This window comes from Falco biarmicus, chromosome 12 (genome assembly GCF_023638135.1).
Source record: "Falco biarmicus isolate bFalBia1 chromosome 12, bFalBia1.pri, whole genome shotgun sequence".
NCBI lineage: Eukaryota > Metazoa > Chordata > Aves > Falconiformes > Falconidae > Falco > Falco biarmicus.
The window spans coordinates 13629806-13646345 of NC_079299.1; the positions used below are offsets into that span (position 1 = coordinate 13629806).

The 16540-nt window shown below is 40.6% G+C and overlaps 1 protein-coding gene across 7 annotated transcripts in view; it reads left to right on the top strand.

The window, feature by feature from the left end:
- EML4 (EMAP like 4) overlaps positions 1–16207 on the top strand; it is a 162996-nt gene extending 146789 nt beyond the window's left edge. For all 7 annotated transcript variants that reach the window (XM_056357045.1, XM_056357047.1, XM_056357046.1 and 4 more), the window contains 6 exons: positions 908–996; positions 2176–2273; positions 6908–6995; positions 8255–8353; positions 12741–12871; positions 13369–16207. In XM_056357045.1, coding sequence (XP_056213020.1) covers positions 908–996; positions 2176–2273; positions 6908–6995; positions 8255–8353; positions 12741–12871; positions 13369–13833 — 970 coding nt within the window. In that variant the 3' untranslated portion in view covers positions 13834–16207. The remainder of the gene's footprint in view (positions 1–907; positions 997–2175; positions 2274–6907; positions 6996–8254; positions 8354–12740; positions 12872–13368) is intronic.
- The last annotated feature ends 333 nt before the right edge of the window (positions 16208–16540 follow it).

The following is a 16540-nucleotide window of genomic DNA, read 5'->3' on the forward strand; positions in this document are numbered from 1 at the left end:
TGACATTGCTGTTTTCATTATATACACGTATATTTTTTTTTTAATTAAATTATCGTTGTCTTTGCTTTGCTAATGTTCGCATACTTAGGAGTTAGGTGGGCTTTAGAACCGTAGCCAAATGCTCAGGTTCTGCTGACCTTGCCTGTCGTGCAGTCAGTGGCTGTTTCGGTGTACGGGCCGCAGAGTTTTTGTAAGCTTCTCTGAGCTTTTTACATATGCCTCATAACTAATACTGCAGGTTAAAAGTTATTGTTAAATAATTAAAAATGCAATTAGTTACCTTAGTTATAAACCATCCCGATAAATAAAAAAAAAAGCTAGGTTATGAACCATTGAATTTCAGTAAATGGTTATTCTTCCTTACTTTCATCAAATTATTCAAAGAAATGGAAAGGACTGAGGGGAAAATACTGAATTAGAATGTACTTTGTGTTTAAAATTAGTATGGAAATGTTCTCCACTCCCCTCTCCTCCTCTTATTTTATTTTTTTTTTAAACTTTGCTTCATGCAAATTGAAAGATCATTCTTTTATATCACAGCTGTTCTTCAGAACAGGGAAGAAGTAGTAGTTTACAATTCAGCTGTGGCCTTAAGGCTTCAGGATGATAAGGTGCAGTCATATTAGCTCTCTGGTGGCATGTTTATCATCCAGTAGACATTTTGGTGATTACTGCAGTGTCCAAGGGATGGGGAAAAAATTGGGTGGTGTTTAGAAGCGTTTATATATTCTTCACTGAAACTCGTATGGCTTCATGAACCAGAAAAATGTTCCATTAAAAACAGATGTGCACTGTTTTGCCCTTGAGGGGCGAGCATGGGAAGATGAAGGCAGCAATGAGTATTGCTGTTTCCCTTGCTTTTCTTGTTTAGTGGGACTGATACTCATTGGAATTCTCCTCTCTCTAGGTGGTTTGTTTTGGATGCAGAAACGAGGGATCTGGTTTCAATACACACTGATGGCAACGAACAGCTCTCAGTGATGCGCTACTCAGTAGGTAGGCACACTTGTACATTCAGAATAAATGGTGATAAATGCAGTGTCTGTTCTGTTGAATGTTGTTAAGCTGTTCCCCAATCACTAGAAAAGGCAAAGCTTTGAAATAAATCGCTTAAGATGCTCAATATATACTGAGTACTTGCTTACAGATTTGTCTGTGTATGCTAAATCTTGTGGGTTTGTAACTGCAAGCATTACAGTTGCCTTTCCCAGCTTTTCCTGCATGTCAAACTGTGCTGTTATAATAAATGTTAGCTTTGCTCCCAGAAAAATGAAAAGTTCTTAACTAGTTAACAGGTTAACAGAAAAGTCTGTAAGAAGCTTAGTATTTCAGTGATGTTTTAATACACTACTTAATTAATTTTCAAGTTTATTAATACAAAACCATAAAACTAAGCTCAGGTCTGTCTGAAACCCAGAGCTGTTTATTAGGTATTTGCTATGGGATTTGTAATCCAAGCCAGTATTGAGTCTCCTCTTCAGACATGACATGACAGATCAGAGGCTGACTCTCCGTTAAAACTGGATGGAAGAACACTCTTGTAAATCTGTTTCTTGTTTGGTTTTGGATAACATGCCGTGTCAGTGGGCAAAATGTTCCACTGCTACTGCCACATCTGCCAAGTGTGGCGATTTATTTTAAAGCACTGATGTTCATTGACACTAGAGGCATTTGATCGTGATTCAAAGGAACTCTTGCCCATGTATTTTATTTTTTTTTAATGGAGATGACATAGGTTAGAAAACTGCTTATGGTGTTTGAATGCTCTAGTTCTTCTTTAGACATTTAGTGCTGCTTGATACGCATTCTCCACCTCCAAAGCTAAGCTAACTGTAGAGTAAATACTGTTCTGCATTTTTTGTGTTACAGAAAACTCAAGCCTGCCTGCTGTTGACAATTTTCAGAAGTCCAGTGCAATCTGAGAATTAATACCCTGTCCATTGGACACTTAGTTAGAAAAAGCATAAGTGAAAGAACTTGCCCAAAACCTGTACCCACAAAGTAAACAGATAGTGACCTGAAAATGTGAACATAATGTAAACAGTTATGTAAACCTTAAATACAGTTTGTAAGCAGTAGTTTAATTGAGACTATTGTCTTAGTGATAAATCTGAAATCATTACATTTTGGAAAACAATCATTCTGTTAATTTATGTCAAATATTTTGTGTTGTAGATGGCACCTTACTTGCAGTTGGATCCCATGACAACTTTATTTACCTCTACGTAGTAACAGAAAATGGAAGAAAGTATAGCAGATACGGAAAATGCACTGTAAGTTTTGGAGCAAATATAATCAGAGCAGTTCTTGCATTTCAATGTTACACATACACTAAAATGTTAAGCAGTGGCACTGTATGCGAAATGATGCTTTTCCATTTTTAGTTTTGGTTATACATTTTATGGGTTTTTTTTCAATATTTGATTGATTTTAAGCTTCAGTCTGATGGGTACTGCAACCATTAGTGTTAGGTGGACACTTTTGCATCAGGTATGACTGATTTCTCAGACTACTGACTTTTTCTTTGAAATGGGAAATTAGCAGGAAGATAAGAGAAGTGCCTTGGTACCTGTATACTGAAACTTTTTTGGGGGAAAATATTACACTTACTTGGGAGTATTTTCCCCCTGTTGATAAAATACTCCTTGGACCTGCATAGTATTAGATAGTGCAATTTCATTAGAGTATGTAATTTTGAGGTTGCAAATATGTGCTATTATCAGTTGTAATTGTTACTAGAAAATTTGGAATTGGGGGGTTATGTTAACAATACATTTCTGGCCCAGGACAAATAAATCGTAAGTGTAGCAGCCCATGTAGTGGAGTTTGTATTTACATGACGTTATCCCAGTGCTAAAAAGACATACTTTTTCCCTGAAGTGTTCAGTTATCTAACATCCTGGCCTTAAGTTCAGCTATCTCTTAAAGGTTAATGGGAATATTTACATAGAGAACATCTGAACCTTAATGGGTTTTGCAAATGATACCGTAAAAATGGATTCACATTTGAAATGTGAAGTGTTTTGGGGGTATTTTTTAAGGAATGCATCCCCCACTCAAAGTGCTTGTCATGTGTTTGTCACTGATTGCATTTCTTTGGTTTTGAAAATAAGATAACTTCTGAAGTTGCTTTGTTGATTTGAAAATGGGAGGTAAGGGGACCATAAAGCTAAACTGTGGGGGTTTGGTGGGGTTTTTTATTTTATTTCTAAGAAAAAAAAAATATTCCTACAATGTTTGCTGCAAGGCTTGCAGTGGAAACTTAGTGTAGAGGGAAATGAACATGCATTAGCCAGTCTTCTAGTGCCGCACGTGGTGCCTTTGAGAGATTCCTACCCATAATTTGCTGAGGATACCACGTGCTGCTAGAGCATGGGGGTCCAGAGCAGCCTGTGTTCAGCTGTGGCCAGGGACATGGAGCCGCCAGGGCGGTCAGGGGGGTCTCGCTGCTGGCATGGGGTGCAGCTGGCACGGGAGGCTGTTGAGTGTGCTGGGGACTCCTCAATGGCAGGGTTGTGGTGTGGAGTAAGTCAGAGCATCCTGCAGCCCCCAGGCAGGGTGGTGATGGGGTTAGCCGATAGCACAACGGTCATGAGATGAGAAATCAGATCTGCAGCCTTCCCAGGGACCTCAGGCAGTGGGGAAGAGGCTGAGCCTATGGGGGGGGTCAGGCTGGGAGCCCAGCGGGGCTGGTGGGGTTGGCAGCAGGTGGCTGCACCTCAGTGCAGCATTTCACCCTGTCACTTATTTTTTAACCGTAAAAGATAAAATCACTCAGAGATGGCTAATCTTAACAAACATAATATTTAGCTTGCTGTGTACTTCAAGGTCTTTCTGAGCTCTTTGAATATGTGTGAGATCTTAGATTTCTGTACATCATATGAATTATGTATCAGGAGAGAACATTTTGTAATTTAAACCAGCAGCTGTATTTGTCTGTCCCTCTGCCTTGGCAGGAAAGGGGTTTGTAAAAATGGGGATGGGAGAAACGGGCGTTGTTACACTCGGGCAGAAGCGTTAAGGCTTCAAAGCAGATTTCTGCTAACCACTTTTCTCAGTCTGAGTGGCTGCATGTAGAAGCCAAAATTAGCAACCCGGTTTCTGTCGGGGCTGATCTGCCCCAGCCCTTCCAGCCTGCGCGGCAGCTCCGTGTTGGCTGCCCGGAGCGTGCTGCGAGGCTGCCCACCCGCTGTCCCGCACCCTGCGCCTCCCCTCCGCTCCGTGCCAGCTCCGTGCCAGCACCGGCTGACCGCCGCAGGGACACCCAGGCACGCTGCGGGCCGGAGCGCTCTCCTGGCCGGTGCTGGGGTCCTGGCACCGCGTCCTTCTGGCGTTCTTCTGTCATTCAGTAGCCTCGCGGGTGACCTCCAAGTAGTATGACTCAGTCCTCCTGGTAGTCAACTTCTGGTTGTTTCTTCCAACTTGAATACGTTATTTGAATACTTTCAGAAGGATTTTATCTACTGAACCGGCATCAGCTTGTGCTTAAGGGCTCTGTGCCCGCTGTTAGATTTAAATCCCCTTTCAGCCACAAACAGGCTCACTGCTGCTGCCGGGGAGGCCAGTCTGTGACCTGTGAGCGTGTTCCCACAGTGAGGGATAGTGTTGGTTGTGACCAGAAAGAATTTCAGATGAGCCGAAACAACCGTTGCGACTAGTGCAGCTGTTTTTTGAGGGCTCCAGCTATGCAGTCAGCAGGGTGAAGGTATGGGCTGGGGTATGAGCTTCCAGCGTGTCAGCAGCTCCAGGGTAGCTGGCGCTGTCTCTTGTTTGCCTTGCATCTTGAGAGGTCTGTTAGCAAAGTAGAAGCAAGTGCTGTGCATTTACCCGAGAGAGCTGCGGGGTGAAAGCACCGGAGGCAGCTGTGCTGAAGTGTTTGATACGCTGGACTTAACCTGAAATAATTAGTGTGCCCATCCTATAGGCTTGTGGGCATTTCAGCCCTTGCACTACTTATGTCTGAAACAGATAAACATTGCCAATTAATTGGGCAGTTTCCTTTTATTTAAATAGTTTTATTAGCTAGTGATAATATAGGTAATTGTATTCATTGTATATAAAGGTACAGAAAAGGAAAGAGTTGCCGTATCAGTGGACAGCTACCAAACAAAGATTTTAATAGAAAAGGGGATCCTCCTGTTGAAAATATTACGACAATGTTATGTTCCAGTTCATCATTCGGTGACTGCTTGCCTGAGGGGATTTTGCAGCACGGAGCCCCCTGGCCAATTGCTTTATTCCCTCCCCCGCCACCCCCAGGAATTTTAACAGCTGCCAAATGTCTGGCAGGATTTAGTAAATGACTGACCAATTCTTTTCCATGTTGGAGTTCACTTTCAGATTTGAAGACTTGGAAAATAAGGGGAAGGGGGAGAAAAAACCCTAGCCAATTGTGCTTTTTTTTTTTTTTTTTTTACTTTATTTTTTCTTTCTCTCAAAATACCAGGTTTGCATGTCGATATCATATATCCCACCCATGACTGCAAAGCAGTTATGTCAATACACCGTTCCTCTGCTTGAGGCAGAGACTAGTTCATAAGTAAATAAAGCTTAAAGGCTAGCCTTTCTCCTAAATGTTTTTGCAGTCTCTCACAGAGGATTTGGGGACAGGGAGACAGACCCAGTGTATTTCTACACGTAATTCTGGGAGCAGTCAGCATCTCTTAGGGCTCTGTAGAGGAGGATGGTGTGGCGGGTGGTGGCAGCTGGGGCAGTGCTCCAGGGTGGCCCTGGCACAGCGGGTGCAGGCTGGGCCAAGAGACCTTGGGCAGGGGGGGCGAGGGACGCTATTTTCATAATGCTTGCTGAGAAAGGGAGATGAATTGGTATCAGCCAGCGAAGAAAGTGGCATTTTGTTGCCTGGCAGAATGACTAGGAAGGGGAGAAAATGGCTGGTCTTGAAAGAGGACGAGAAGCAGTAAGAAGAAATGGAAGGGTAGAAGAAGAAAAAGAACGACTTGGATGTCACATTGATTTCCTACCCTTTCCTCTACAGAGAAATAATTTTTTCCTACCTTTATACAAATGTATGGCTTCTCTGGAGCCTCTCATAGCTTTATTATTTCTGTTATTATTACTACCAACAAAAAAGCTCATGCACAGGAAGAATATTCTGATCAGCTGCATTTAGCTTCTCCCTCAAAAAAAAAAAAAAAAAAGAAAGGGTGTTTACCCCTCAGTGTGTTCTTGATTGTGATAACTAAGCTATTAGGCCATAGTGTTTGATTTTTATATAGATGACTCTGTGCCTATAGGGAAGACTCCTCTCAAAGCTGACACTAACATGCATGCGGTGTAAGATGCACAGCAGAAACTTTCAAAAAACTTACGAGAGTATTCTCTAACACCTGTCCTTGATCTTGTAGTTTTATGTGGTGGTTGTAACCTTGTAATCAAGGAATCCTAAGTTTTAGGATGAGCGAAAGGTTATTTGAATGAGCGTGCATTTAATGGTAATTATTTTGAATGGATAGAGAAGTAAAATACGGGTCCTGTCTGTCACTTTTCTGTTGGGCTCTAAAAATGATCCTGTGCAAGTTACTTGTCTTTCTCAATTAGTAGCTACATTGACTTTCTTAATTCAAGTACAACTGTGAGTTCATCTATATTCTAGCAGTACTTTCTAGGAGTCCATTGGGACTGGGGTCCGAGAGGGACATGGTTTCCAAGTGGAGATTGCACCGTGCAGGGGCAGGGGTGGGATGCCCAGCTGGGGTCTGTTTAGCTGTTACACTCACGTCTGGCACTGTGGGGTAAAGAGCCTCTCCCGAAAGAGCAGCAGCGGCACACCTGGGGTGGGTGCGGAGGTGCTTTTTTGCCGTTAGCTGTCCCGTCGGTGGGTGCAACTTCTGCTTCTGTTTGAATTAAAGTGTGTGCTTCACACTGGTGTTACTGCATTCTTCCCCAGGGACATTCCAGCTATATTACACACCTTGACTGGTCCCCAGACAACAAGTATATAATGTCAAACTCAGGAGACTATGAAATACTATACTGTAAGTATGAAATTAAATATACTGGCAACCAAAGTATGTGTTAGCTGTCCGAATATTTAGAAGAGTGTGTTTGATCAGGACCGTACGAGATGCTTACTGACAAAGGAACCGATCTGAACTCGAGTAACCTGATACCCTGATGTTATTCAGAGCTGTGTATTACCTAATGGCAATGCCAAATATAGCTTACTTCTTTACAAGGTCATAAATCAGTTTAACAGCGTACAGAACAAGTGGCACTGCATTTTGGTGTTGGCCCAAAGTTCTATACATTGAAAATAATAGATACAGTTGTCTAATTAGTGTCAACAAACCCAGTTATTTTAGAGGAATAAAATCAGTGGGTCTGTGCCACCGGTCTGTTCTAGGGTTTCTTTTCTTTTAAACTTTATCTTGGCTGATAGTGTTGAAAACTAAGCAAAGCAATAGTATTTCAGTGAGTTAGTGGTAATAATGTTTGTCTCTTTTAATATGTGAAAATATGAATTTAATATATAGTGGTTATGTCAAAAGTTCAACTTGCATAGTGCATATCAGCCTGTTTTTAAATTGTTTTTTGTATTGTTGTCTTCCTGTGGCTTTAACTAGATCCAAGAGGATTGTAGTTCTGTTCCTGTACAGGCAAGAAGAGTCAGCAGTTTTAAATACCAGTCACTATAACATGTTATTTCTGCCTGTCACAACTTCGGTTTCAAATCTGGATAGTGCAATATCTCAATCTACCAAAAAGAACTGTTGGTGCTTATAACTGCCTGTATAGAGAAGCAAAGACCTGTGACCCATTAGTACTGGGCTGGTATACTGCAAGATGGACAATCTTTCCTTTCCTAGTTAGAGGTTGAAAAGCAGCCTAAGGCTCCTCTGCCAGTAATCGCTCACAGTTTAAAAGCAGAGCGCCCTGAATGATTGATTGAATTTTAGCACATCAGTGGAGCTGATAGGAAGGAGAAATTATTCTATTACAGACTCTGTTAAAGTGTTTTGTAGAGTAGGTAGCAGGGGACTCAAGCTGCAGGGAAGTATTTTTGAGGTGTGCTGATGCGAAGACGGAAATGAGAAGTAAATGTGACTTAAATATCAAGTGAAGCTTCAAGTATCTGGAATTTGATAAAGGTGCTGATCTGTCTTTGCCTCTACAGTGTGATTCCAGGTTGATTGTAAGATGCATGTATTTACTGTCTTAGCACCCTCAATGAGTACATATGTAAATAAAACTTTATATGCCATATAACTCATCATTTACTTTTTTTTTATTACAGGGGACATTCCAAGTGGCTGTAAACTAATCAGGAATCGTTCTGACTGTAAGGATATAGATTGGACAACATATACTTGTGTGCTAGGCTTCCAGGTGTTCGGTAAGCACCATTTAACTTGCTTTTAAGCTGTTCATGCTGTGCTTTTGTGTTTCCTTTTGCTTCAATTTGTCATTAGAAATAGGCTCTAAATGACTATTGAGGATGGTCTTGAGATGACAGACCAAAGAGACTGTCCATAAAACTTGTCTGTGATACAGAGCACTGGGTGCTCTGCAGGCAATGTACGATTGATTTCCGTTTAGTCTCGAAGTTTGGGATTTGGTATTTCTGCTGTCATTTTAGGCTACCAATTTTGGAGGCACTGAAGCAAAAAGCTGGTATTTTAAAGTGCTCATATGTCACATGTGCATTCCTCTTTGCTTAAGCTTGTGTTGGGATAGGAACAAGACTATGTGAGTGTAGGTTATAGTTCGTGACTTCAAAACATGGTGGCACTTTGATACCTGTAGTCAAAGGTGAGTAACATACGCTACTTCTAAAGAGTAAAAATGCTTTAACGATTAAAAGGATTCTTTACCTAGTAGTTTATTTTTAAAATGTACAAAAAGATTTACAAAGCTGACGGATCTGATTTTAATAGCGCGGTCTGAGACGGGCCAGGCAGTTCAAACTGCTTGTGCTGAACGCAGCTCTGTTGGCCATAAATGTGGAGCTGCTCTGTGAGGGGTGGAAAAGTATGGTTCAACCTGTCAGTATTGTAAAACCGAGTTGTATGAGCAGGATGCCGAATATCTCACTTCCACCACTGAGATAAGATACCCTGCCTCTGTCCTTCACGTTATTGGAAAGATCAAAAGCAGGTAAAATCAACAAATTCGTTAGAGGTGAAGGTTAGGTCTACAAATCTTTTCTTCACAGCTACTAGGAGTTCAACTGTGAAGATTAATTTTTATGAAGGGTAGAAGAAAATCAGTTAACTGTGAGTGCTTTCTGTAGCTTCTGGCACCTGTTGTGCCAGTTTTAGGACCGTTACGTGCTTCATGAGCGAGTAGCCTTAAAAGGATTGCAGTTGATATGTGGGCTAGCGCTGACTCTTGTGTGGCACATTGGTTGAGTGGATGGTGTTTGGTGCTTCATAACCAGGCTTGATTGCCTTTCTGAGTACCAAAGGCCTGAGGCAGAGCAGGGAAAAAGGGGTCAGAGAGGGAAGCTGACTTGGGTGATAAACAATGCGAGTGGTTTTGAGTTGTTTGGAACTTGAAGTAGGTAGCAGAAATAAACAGTAGCGTGCTGTTTCTGAAGCAAAATGCTAGTTTGAAAATGTTGGCTCCCGTTAGCCTGAAAACTGTGATTCGGGTTGTGTACGTGTTTGGTTTTTATTGTCTGTCTGGGTTAAGTGGAGTGCATGTCTGTTTCCTCCTGATGCTCTATGCACGTAAGCCTGGGCTGACAAGGAATTGCTCCACAGCAATCGTTTCTGCACTGTCTTTGCTACTGTGACTGAAATAATAGTGCAACACAAATGCCTTCTTTGAAACGGAGTTGTCAGAAGGTTCAGGAGACGCCAGCAAAAGTGGAAAGCAAAACTTTTGATGCTAATGTGACATCTTTCTGCAGGAGCAATGAAAACACTTTGTAAGGACTGAATATTCCTTCTTGGAATAGCCTTGGAGCTGAAGCCATTTTACATTTTATGCAGAGTACTTAAATGTACCAGAAATGTGGAGGTAGCAGGCTGTGGCTCTGTTGCTGCTGAACTTTGGCAACTACATTTGGTGGTAGAGCAGACAGAATAAGAGGAGCAGCTCTCTGAATCCCAGCGCTTTCCCAGAAGTGTCCTTTACTTCTCAGCTAAGGAGTGAGGTGTGGGTGTGCAGAAGGAGTTTCGTTTCACATCTAGACCATTGGCTTTGTCTCTAACAGCTGTCAGATAAAAGCTACTGGTGACTGGGGCCAGGCTGGAGATGAGCAGCTCTGTTTTAAGAAGCCTTTTTACTTCTTGCTTTTAAAAAGTAGACAAGTCTGCTGATCCTGTCTGCATTCCCTTTTGGATTAATACAAACTTTAACTACTCTGGATTAAGTTTAATTAGTCTCAACTGCTCTCAAAATCTTCAGTGTGCCAGAGGACCTGGGAGTGAAGTAGATAAAGCAGATAATGTGATGTTATTCTGGGGCAGAACAAATATATTTAAACTTCCTAGCCAGGATTCATAATGCATTAATTTGATATTGTCTGGTAGTCTGACACCCTTTGCAGAATCTTAGAATTATGGCTCAGTCTCAGACAAAGGCAAGTATTTTCCCATTAAATCAGACGGTGCAGCTAAGCCAACCTAGCAGATATTTGCTGCCCAAAGGAGAAGTCTGGCTTTGACCTGAGGGTCAGCTGGCTCAGGGATCCAAACAAGCTGGGGGCTGCTCACTTTGACGTTCAGGAGAGAAGGTTAAGTTTACGGGATTTGGGCTTTTGGGGTATGTGTTTTACTAATTTAGCTCTGTGAATAGTGTGTCCGTAGGCTTAGGCATTGCACTGTTGTCAGCAGAAGGGGATGGAAGTGCGTGGTTTGGATGAGAATAGCATCGCTCCTTTTTGGCAGTTGATGTTACTGTGTTGGCTCGGCAGTATCATCAGTCTGCACCCCGCGCACTTGAAGTCATTCTCTGACTTACTGCACATTTCCCACACTTTGGTCTGAGCAGATTCTTTGAGAGGCTTACTGCTGGCTAGCAGAATTTATTAAAAGTGAAGTGGTGGTGTCGTACCTAATAACAACGTCCTGTGATTTTGTATTTTTTGTTATTTTTTTATTTTGATATTTATATATTTTGTTACTTTAAAAGTTATTAAGAACTAAGAACTTGGTCATATTAATGTCTTGGGTTTTCCATGTTTGCCTGATACGTTGAAAGCAGATCCTGCTGTCTTATGACAGAGGGTTGTCTTACCTTTAGAGCTGCTAAAGTAATTTGTGAACACAAAAGATGTTTAATAAGAGATGCAATCTTGAATATTAGTCTTTTTAATCTTAAATTAAAAATAAGAGGAAATAGCATAGCTGCTTGGCACAGTCTGCCTAAGGTGGTAGCTGAAACTTCAGGAAACTCTTTTGAAGTTCGTTATTATTCCCAGCTGATGACAGTGTTCTATATATAGAATGCAGGAGAAAGTTAAAATTCATTAATTTTGAGCTACTTGAAAAGTCTTGAATAGTATATATTTTTCAGATCGATTTCATTGATGTGAAATCACTAAAATATTTCTGAATGCTTTCCTTAGCATTTCATGTCTTTATTTAGTAGATTACCTACAGTGTAGCTTATTGGCATTGTAACAAGCTTAACAAGCTACCTTTGTTATTCTTAAGAGAAAATAAAATTCTTACTCCGCCCACTGAAGAATAAAAAAAACAGCTTTAAAAGTTAAACACTATTTGCCATTTTGTTTAAAAACAAGAAGAGATAGTGTGAGTTAAAAAATAAGTTGGTGATTTGAGCTGTACAAAATAGTAGACAGCACGTGTTTTTTATTTTACCAAAGTCAGTGATTGTAAGGGAGGAAGGAGATATATTCATATCTGATAATGAACATCCCTCTCAGTCAATTGGACAAACAGGTCTTTTTCGGGGGGGGGGGGGGGGGGGGGGGGGATGTGAAATTTGAGGGGAGGAAATTCCTCCTAACTCTTGAACTAATCAGAAGCCCAAGTCTGAGCGGTAAAAATATGATACCTTTGCATAAATAAGTATTTATAACCCTTTGCTTACCTTTTCTTCAGCTTTCCTTGCAGATGTGAATCATCAGTTTTGTTACGGGAATCTCTGGGGTCTTTATTTTTTGTTCAAACTAGAGCTTCCCCCTCCCCAATTTGTTCAGTGCTTTTCGTCCAGGCAATGTTGTTATTCTTTTGTCTAGACATATCTGTGTCATTCTTTTCACTTAAAAGCATATTGAATTGTACTTAAGCATTTGACAGTACTTAGATCTACGAAGCCCATACAGGCTAGGTTTCTGTGCAAAGTACCATCAATCACGCAAATTTGAATCACGCAAATACTAAGATTTAAAACAAAACCAAAATAAATCTCTGCATAATGTACTGTACCTGGGCTTGTTCCACACTTTGGCATCAGTTTTGCCTTTAAAATGTTTATGCATGAATGAAAGTGCTAAATTAAGGGTTGCCAGTTTTAGCAGTAAACTTAGATAAGCTTTAAACAAGACTGAGGTTTTGAACAGGAAACCTGTATTAAGCTGAAGAGGTTATCCTGGCTGAGGGAATGGCGTGGGGGAGTGGCATTAGAGTAGCAAAATATTAATGACATTTAATGCAATGCATATTCCATTTTCCAGTTGAATGTCTTACTTACCTTTTGTTAAGCTTGCCTTTTCCCACAGCTTTATGGAGTTTATTTTTGTTTATGAATTCTCTTTTAATTTGTTTCCAAAGCTACCATCACTAAGTATCTGCTCTACTCTCTCCTAGGAGTTTGGCCCGAAGGATCAGATGGAACAGACATAAACGCCCTTGTTAGATCCCATAACCGAAAAGTGATAGCAGTTGCTGATGATTTTTGTAAGGTCCATCTCTTTCAGTATCCCTGTTCCAAGCCAAAGGTAAGTCTAGACCAGTCTAGTCTGTGTGCTTGTTTGCATTGCATGAAGCTTTCATTGCCAGGCACCTGTTCCAGCTTGGTCATTTCAGAACCTGGCAGCTAAATAGCTCGTTTGTATCTGAGAACAGTGCTAGAGACAAAGGCACGGTTTTCTCCATTAAGTTTATATATAAAATAGAAAAGATAAAATAATATGCCTAAAAGGGAAGTGACAATAATTTTCCTAAAGTTCTGGAGCAGAGGCTTGCTTGATGCTTTCTGTTCACTAGCCTTGGTGTTGTCCATGACTTTTTGCATAAAGTCTGTCCCAAGTTACAAGCCTTAAGAAGAGAGGCTGTCTTGTGGGGGAAAACCTAATATGAGTATAGTTCTTTACTCCTATGTGAATTAAGAGCTTTCTTCTTGAGGGCTAAGCAAAAATAACAGGAGTTCTAGATTTCGGTATCATGTGCTCTTCTAGTCAAGCATGTGATTTACGTTTCTGCTTGTTTTCAATAGGCTCCAAGCCACAAATACAGCGCTCACAGTAGTCATGTGACAAATGTCAGCTTCACCCATAGCGATGGTCACTTGATTTCAACTGGAGGGAAAGACATGAGTATTATTCAGTGGAAACTTGTGGAGAAGGTAACTCTACCACAGAATGACATTGTCGTAGACATCAGTGCAACCAAAGTGCCCATCCCTGCCAGTGAAAACGTTGTACAGTCTCCTGCACCTCTCCCACAGCCTTTTAACGAAATGAACCAAAATGAAAGTGTAACTGGCAGCTCTCCGGCTTCTTTGGAGAGCAACTTGGAGCAGTCTGTGGAGGCCAGCGAAGAGCAAAGCGAGGAGCAAAGTGAAGGGAGCAGCCTGGATCCTGCTGAACCAGGCTATGAGGAGCCTTCCAACGAGATGAGCGAGGAGCACAGCGAATCCACGGTCACTGAAGAGCAGCAAGATAACTCACCGGTGTCTTAATGCTCCCAGCTCAGGCAGTTGTCATTTTCCCTTGGTGTGCGTGCTTTCATTACCGGGTGAGGGTTCAAATAGGGAAAAGTAGCTGAGATTCATGACCACTCCAGCTTTTGAGTTTCAGTGAGATGATTTTTTTTAGTCTGAGCTTCAGTTTGATGTGTGGAACCATCCCAAGGGCCTGGCTTGATGGTCTGTGTCAAGATCTGGTCACAGTTAGTAGTGGACATTACCATAGATCCATTTCAGTTCTGAAATTGCTGTGTCAGGAAGTGGCATGAAATACATACTGGAAAAAATTTTGCTCTGAGAATTAGCTGAAGTAGACCACTTTAACCATGTGAAAATGCTTTCTGAAAGAACTAAGCTGATGGGAAGCACTGAGCTGTTCCAGCTGGGGAGTACTGTGCTGCTTTTTCCAGGTGCGAAGACAAACAAAACAGAAAAAAACAACCAAAAAGCTTTTTCTAGGGCTGTTTTCCTTTGTTGTTTCTATTTTTCTCATTAAGAAAAAAAAAAGAGAAAACAACATAACAGTGCCATGTGTATGGCAATGCCTTCTTGATCTAACACATATGCAATTTTCTAACACTACTAATTCCTAGTGGAGTCTGGATGTGTTCGCAGTTGGTCCGCCCTGGGTGCTGCTAGTTCTAAGGCAAATCCTGTCGAGGAATTTTGTCGGCTGTTCCATTTTCATAGAATATTTAATAACAGACTAACCAAATACAGGCATGTTTCACTTTTCGTGACTTGAAAGTTGATTTAAACTGTAGGACGTAATTGTCTCTTCAAAGAATTGCTTGCCTAGAGAGTCTGAAACTTAAAGAGAATCTTTACAGTGACTTTGATGTGAACGGCAGAGGAAGCATGGCAAGTACACAGAAGTCAGATGGGCTCCAGAGTTAAACTTCAAGCCTTCAAGCAGAACTTGCTCCATCCCTAGTAGGAGAAATATAAATACAATTAATTTAAATTATTAAATTGGTGCTTAGGATTAGTATATTAAGTTGATAGTTTTCTTCTGAATTTTTAGAGGTAACTCTTAAGAATCATTAAACTGCAATCTTACTTCCCCCCCCCCCCAGCCCCCAGCTCCTTTAGCAGTTGTGATATAAGCATACAGTAATTTAGATGATGATGATGTGATTTTATTTTTTTTCCTAGACTTGCTGATCTATTGTTTTTGTGATATTTTTTTTTCCTCCCACTCCTCCCTGGGTTGCTCTAAGCCATGCAGCTCTCATGTGGCTATACCTGGCCAGTTACGGGATATCTTGGCATTTGTTATGCATTTGGAAAGTACTTTTTTTACGAAGTTTGTCAGATAGCTACATTTTTTTCTAAAGTGCATATGTTTCCTACTTTAAAAAGATATAGATTTACTGACAGATATCCATTTCCTATGTACTTGTTTATATTTTGATTACATAGAATTTTCTTTTTTAACTTGCTGCATTGTGCTCGTATTTTAGTTCTTAGTTAGAATATCATGTTTAGAAACTTTGGATGAGTTCATAAGTCTTAATTGTGCAAGCGTTTACGTGATTGTGCCATTCCAAAGTGCATCAAAACTGTCATTCCCTTACTAGTATCTTCTCAGGAGAAATGCTACAGATCAGGTATTTAGTCATCATTTGGAAAGACAAAAACAAATGGACTCCCAAAGGACATTTAGAACATTTATATATTAAATATATAAATATATATATACACACATATATATAAAAAAAATATCCTCTTGTTTACAACAGTTCCAGAAAACCTCAAAGTAGTTCCCTTCAGATGGAGGGAGATATGGATTCCAAGCAACCCATCTGTTTAAACTGTGCTCTGTACATAGGGTTTTACTGGAGAGCTCTCGTTTGCCTGACTCGCAAATTTGCCAAACAGGAGCAATGGAAGATAAAACTCGTCAAAGTTCTTGGTTCCAAATGAGGAATATGCTGTAGGTTTAGCAAATAATCTTAGTAAAGGAGAAAGGATTTTAGAGCTAACAAGGCACAGAGCTCTCTCTCTGTCATTTTTATGAACTCCACATAAGCAACACATTTCTTTTTGGAACATCTGTCACCTGGGGTTGCCATGTAAAGTGAGAGTTATAGTTGTGATATTCTTGTGTTTGTAGTTCCGAAGATTCTACTAATATGCAAAAAGCCTTACAGCTTTCAATTGCTGGCAACTACTGTTTAACAAATAATTAAATCTGTGATAATGGATGGAAATGGGTGGGATTACGTAACTGTAGATGTTTTAGAAAAATAATTGTGAATGAATTATGATTAAGAGTGTTTCATGTGAAGATGTTTGAGCCATTTCTATCTATCATGCATTCCTGTCTCAAGGCAGAAAATTTTGAAGATTAAAATAATCAAAATAATGTGTTGCAGTGTCTTTTCTCCATGTCTGTTCTGGTTCCTTCTGTATATAAAGTGGATGCTGTGATACAGTTGCAATGTCTGGGTCTATGATTTTGGAAGAACCTTTTTAACTTGTGCATTTTTGTTAACCTCCCAGACTGCCTAAAAAGAAGCTAATTCAGCATTATGAATAATGCTGACACTCCTAAGTATCGACCTTGTTTACTTTTCGAAAGTTTTATGACATTCCCCTTTTCCATTTTTGATTAATAGCCTACTAGCATTATCCTCCTGTAGGTGATTGATGGGCAGCAGGGGATTAGAAATAGGCGTTTTGTCCTGGTGTGAAGTGC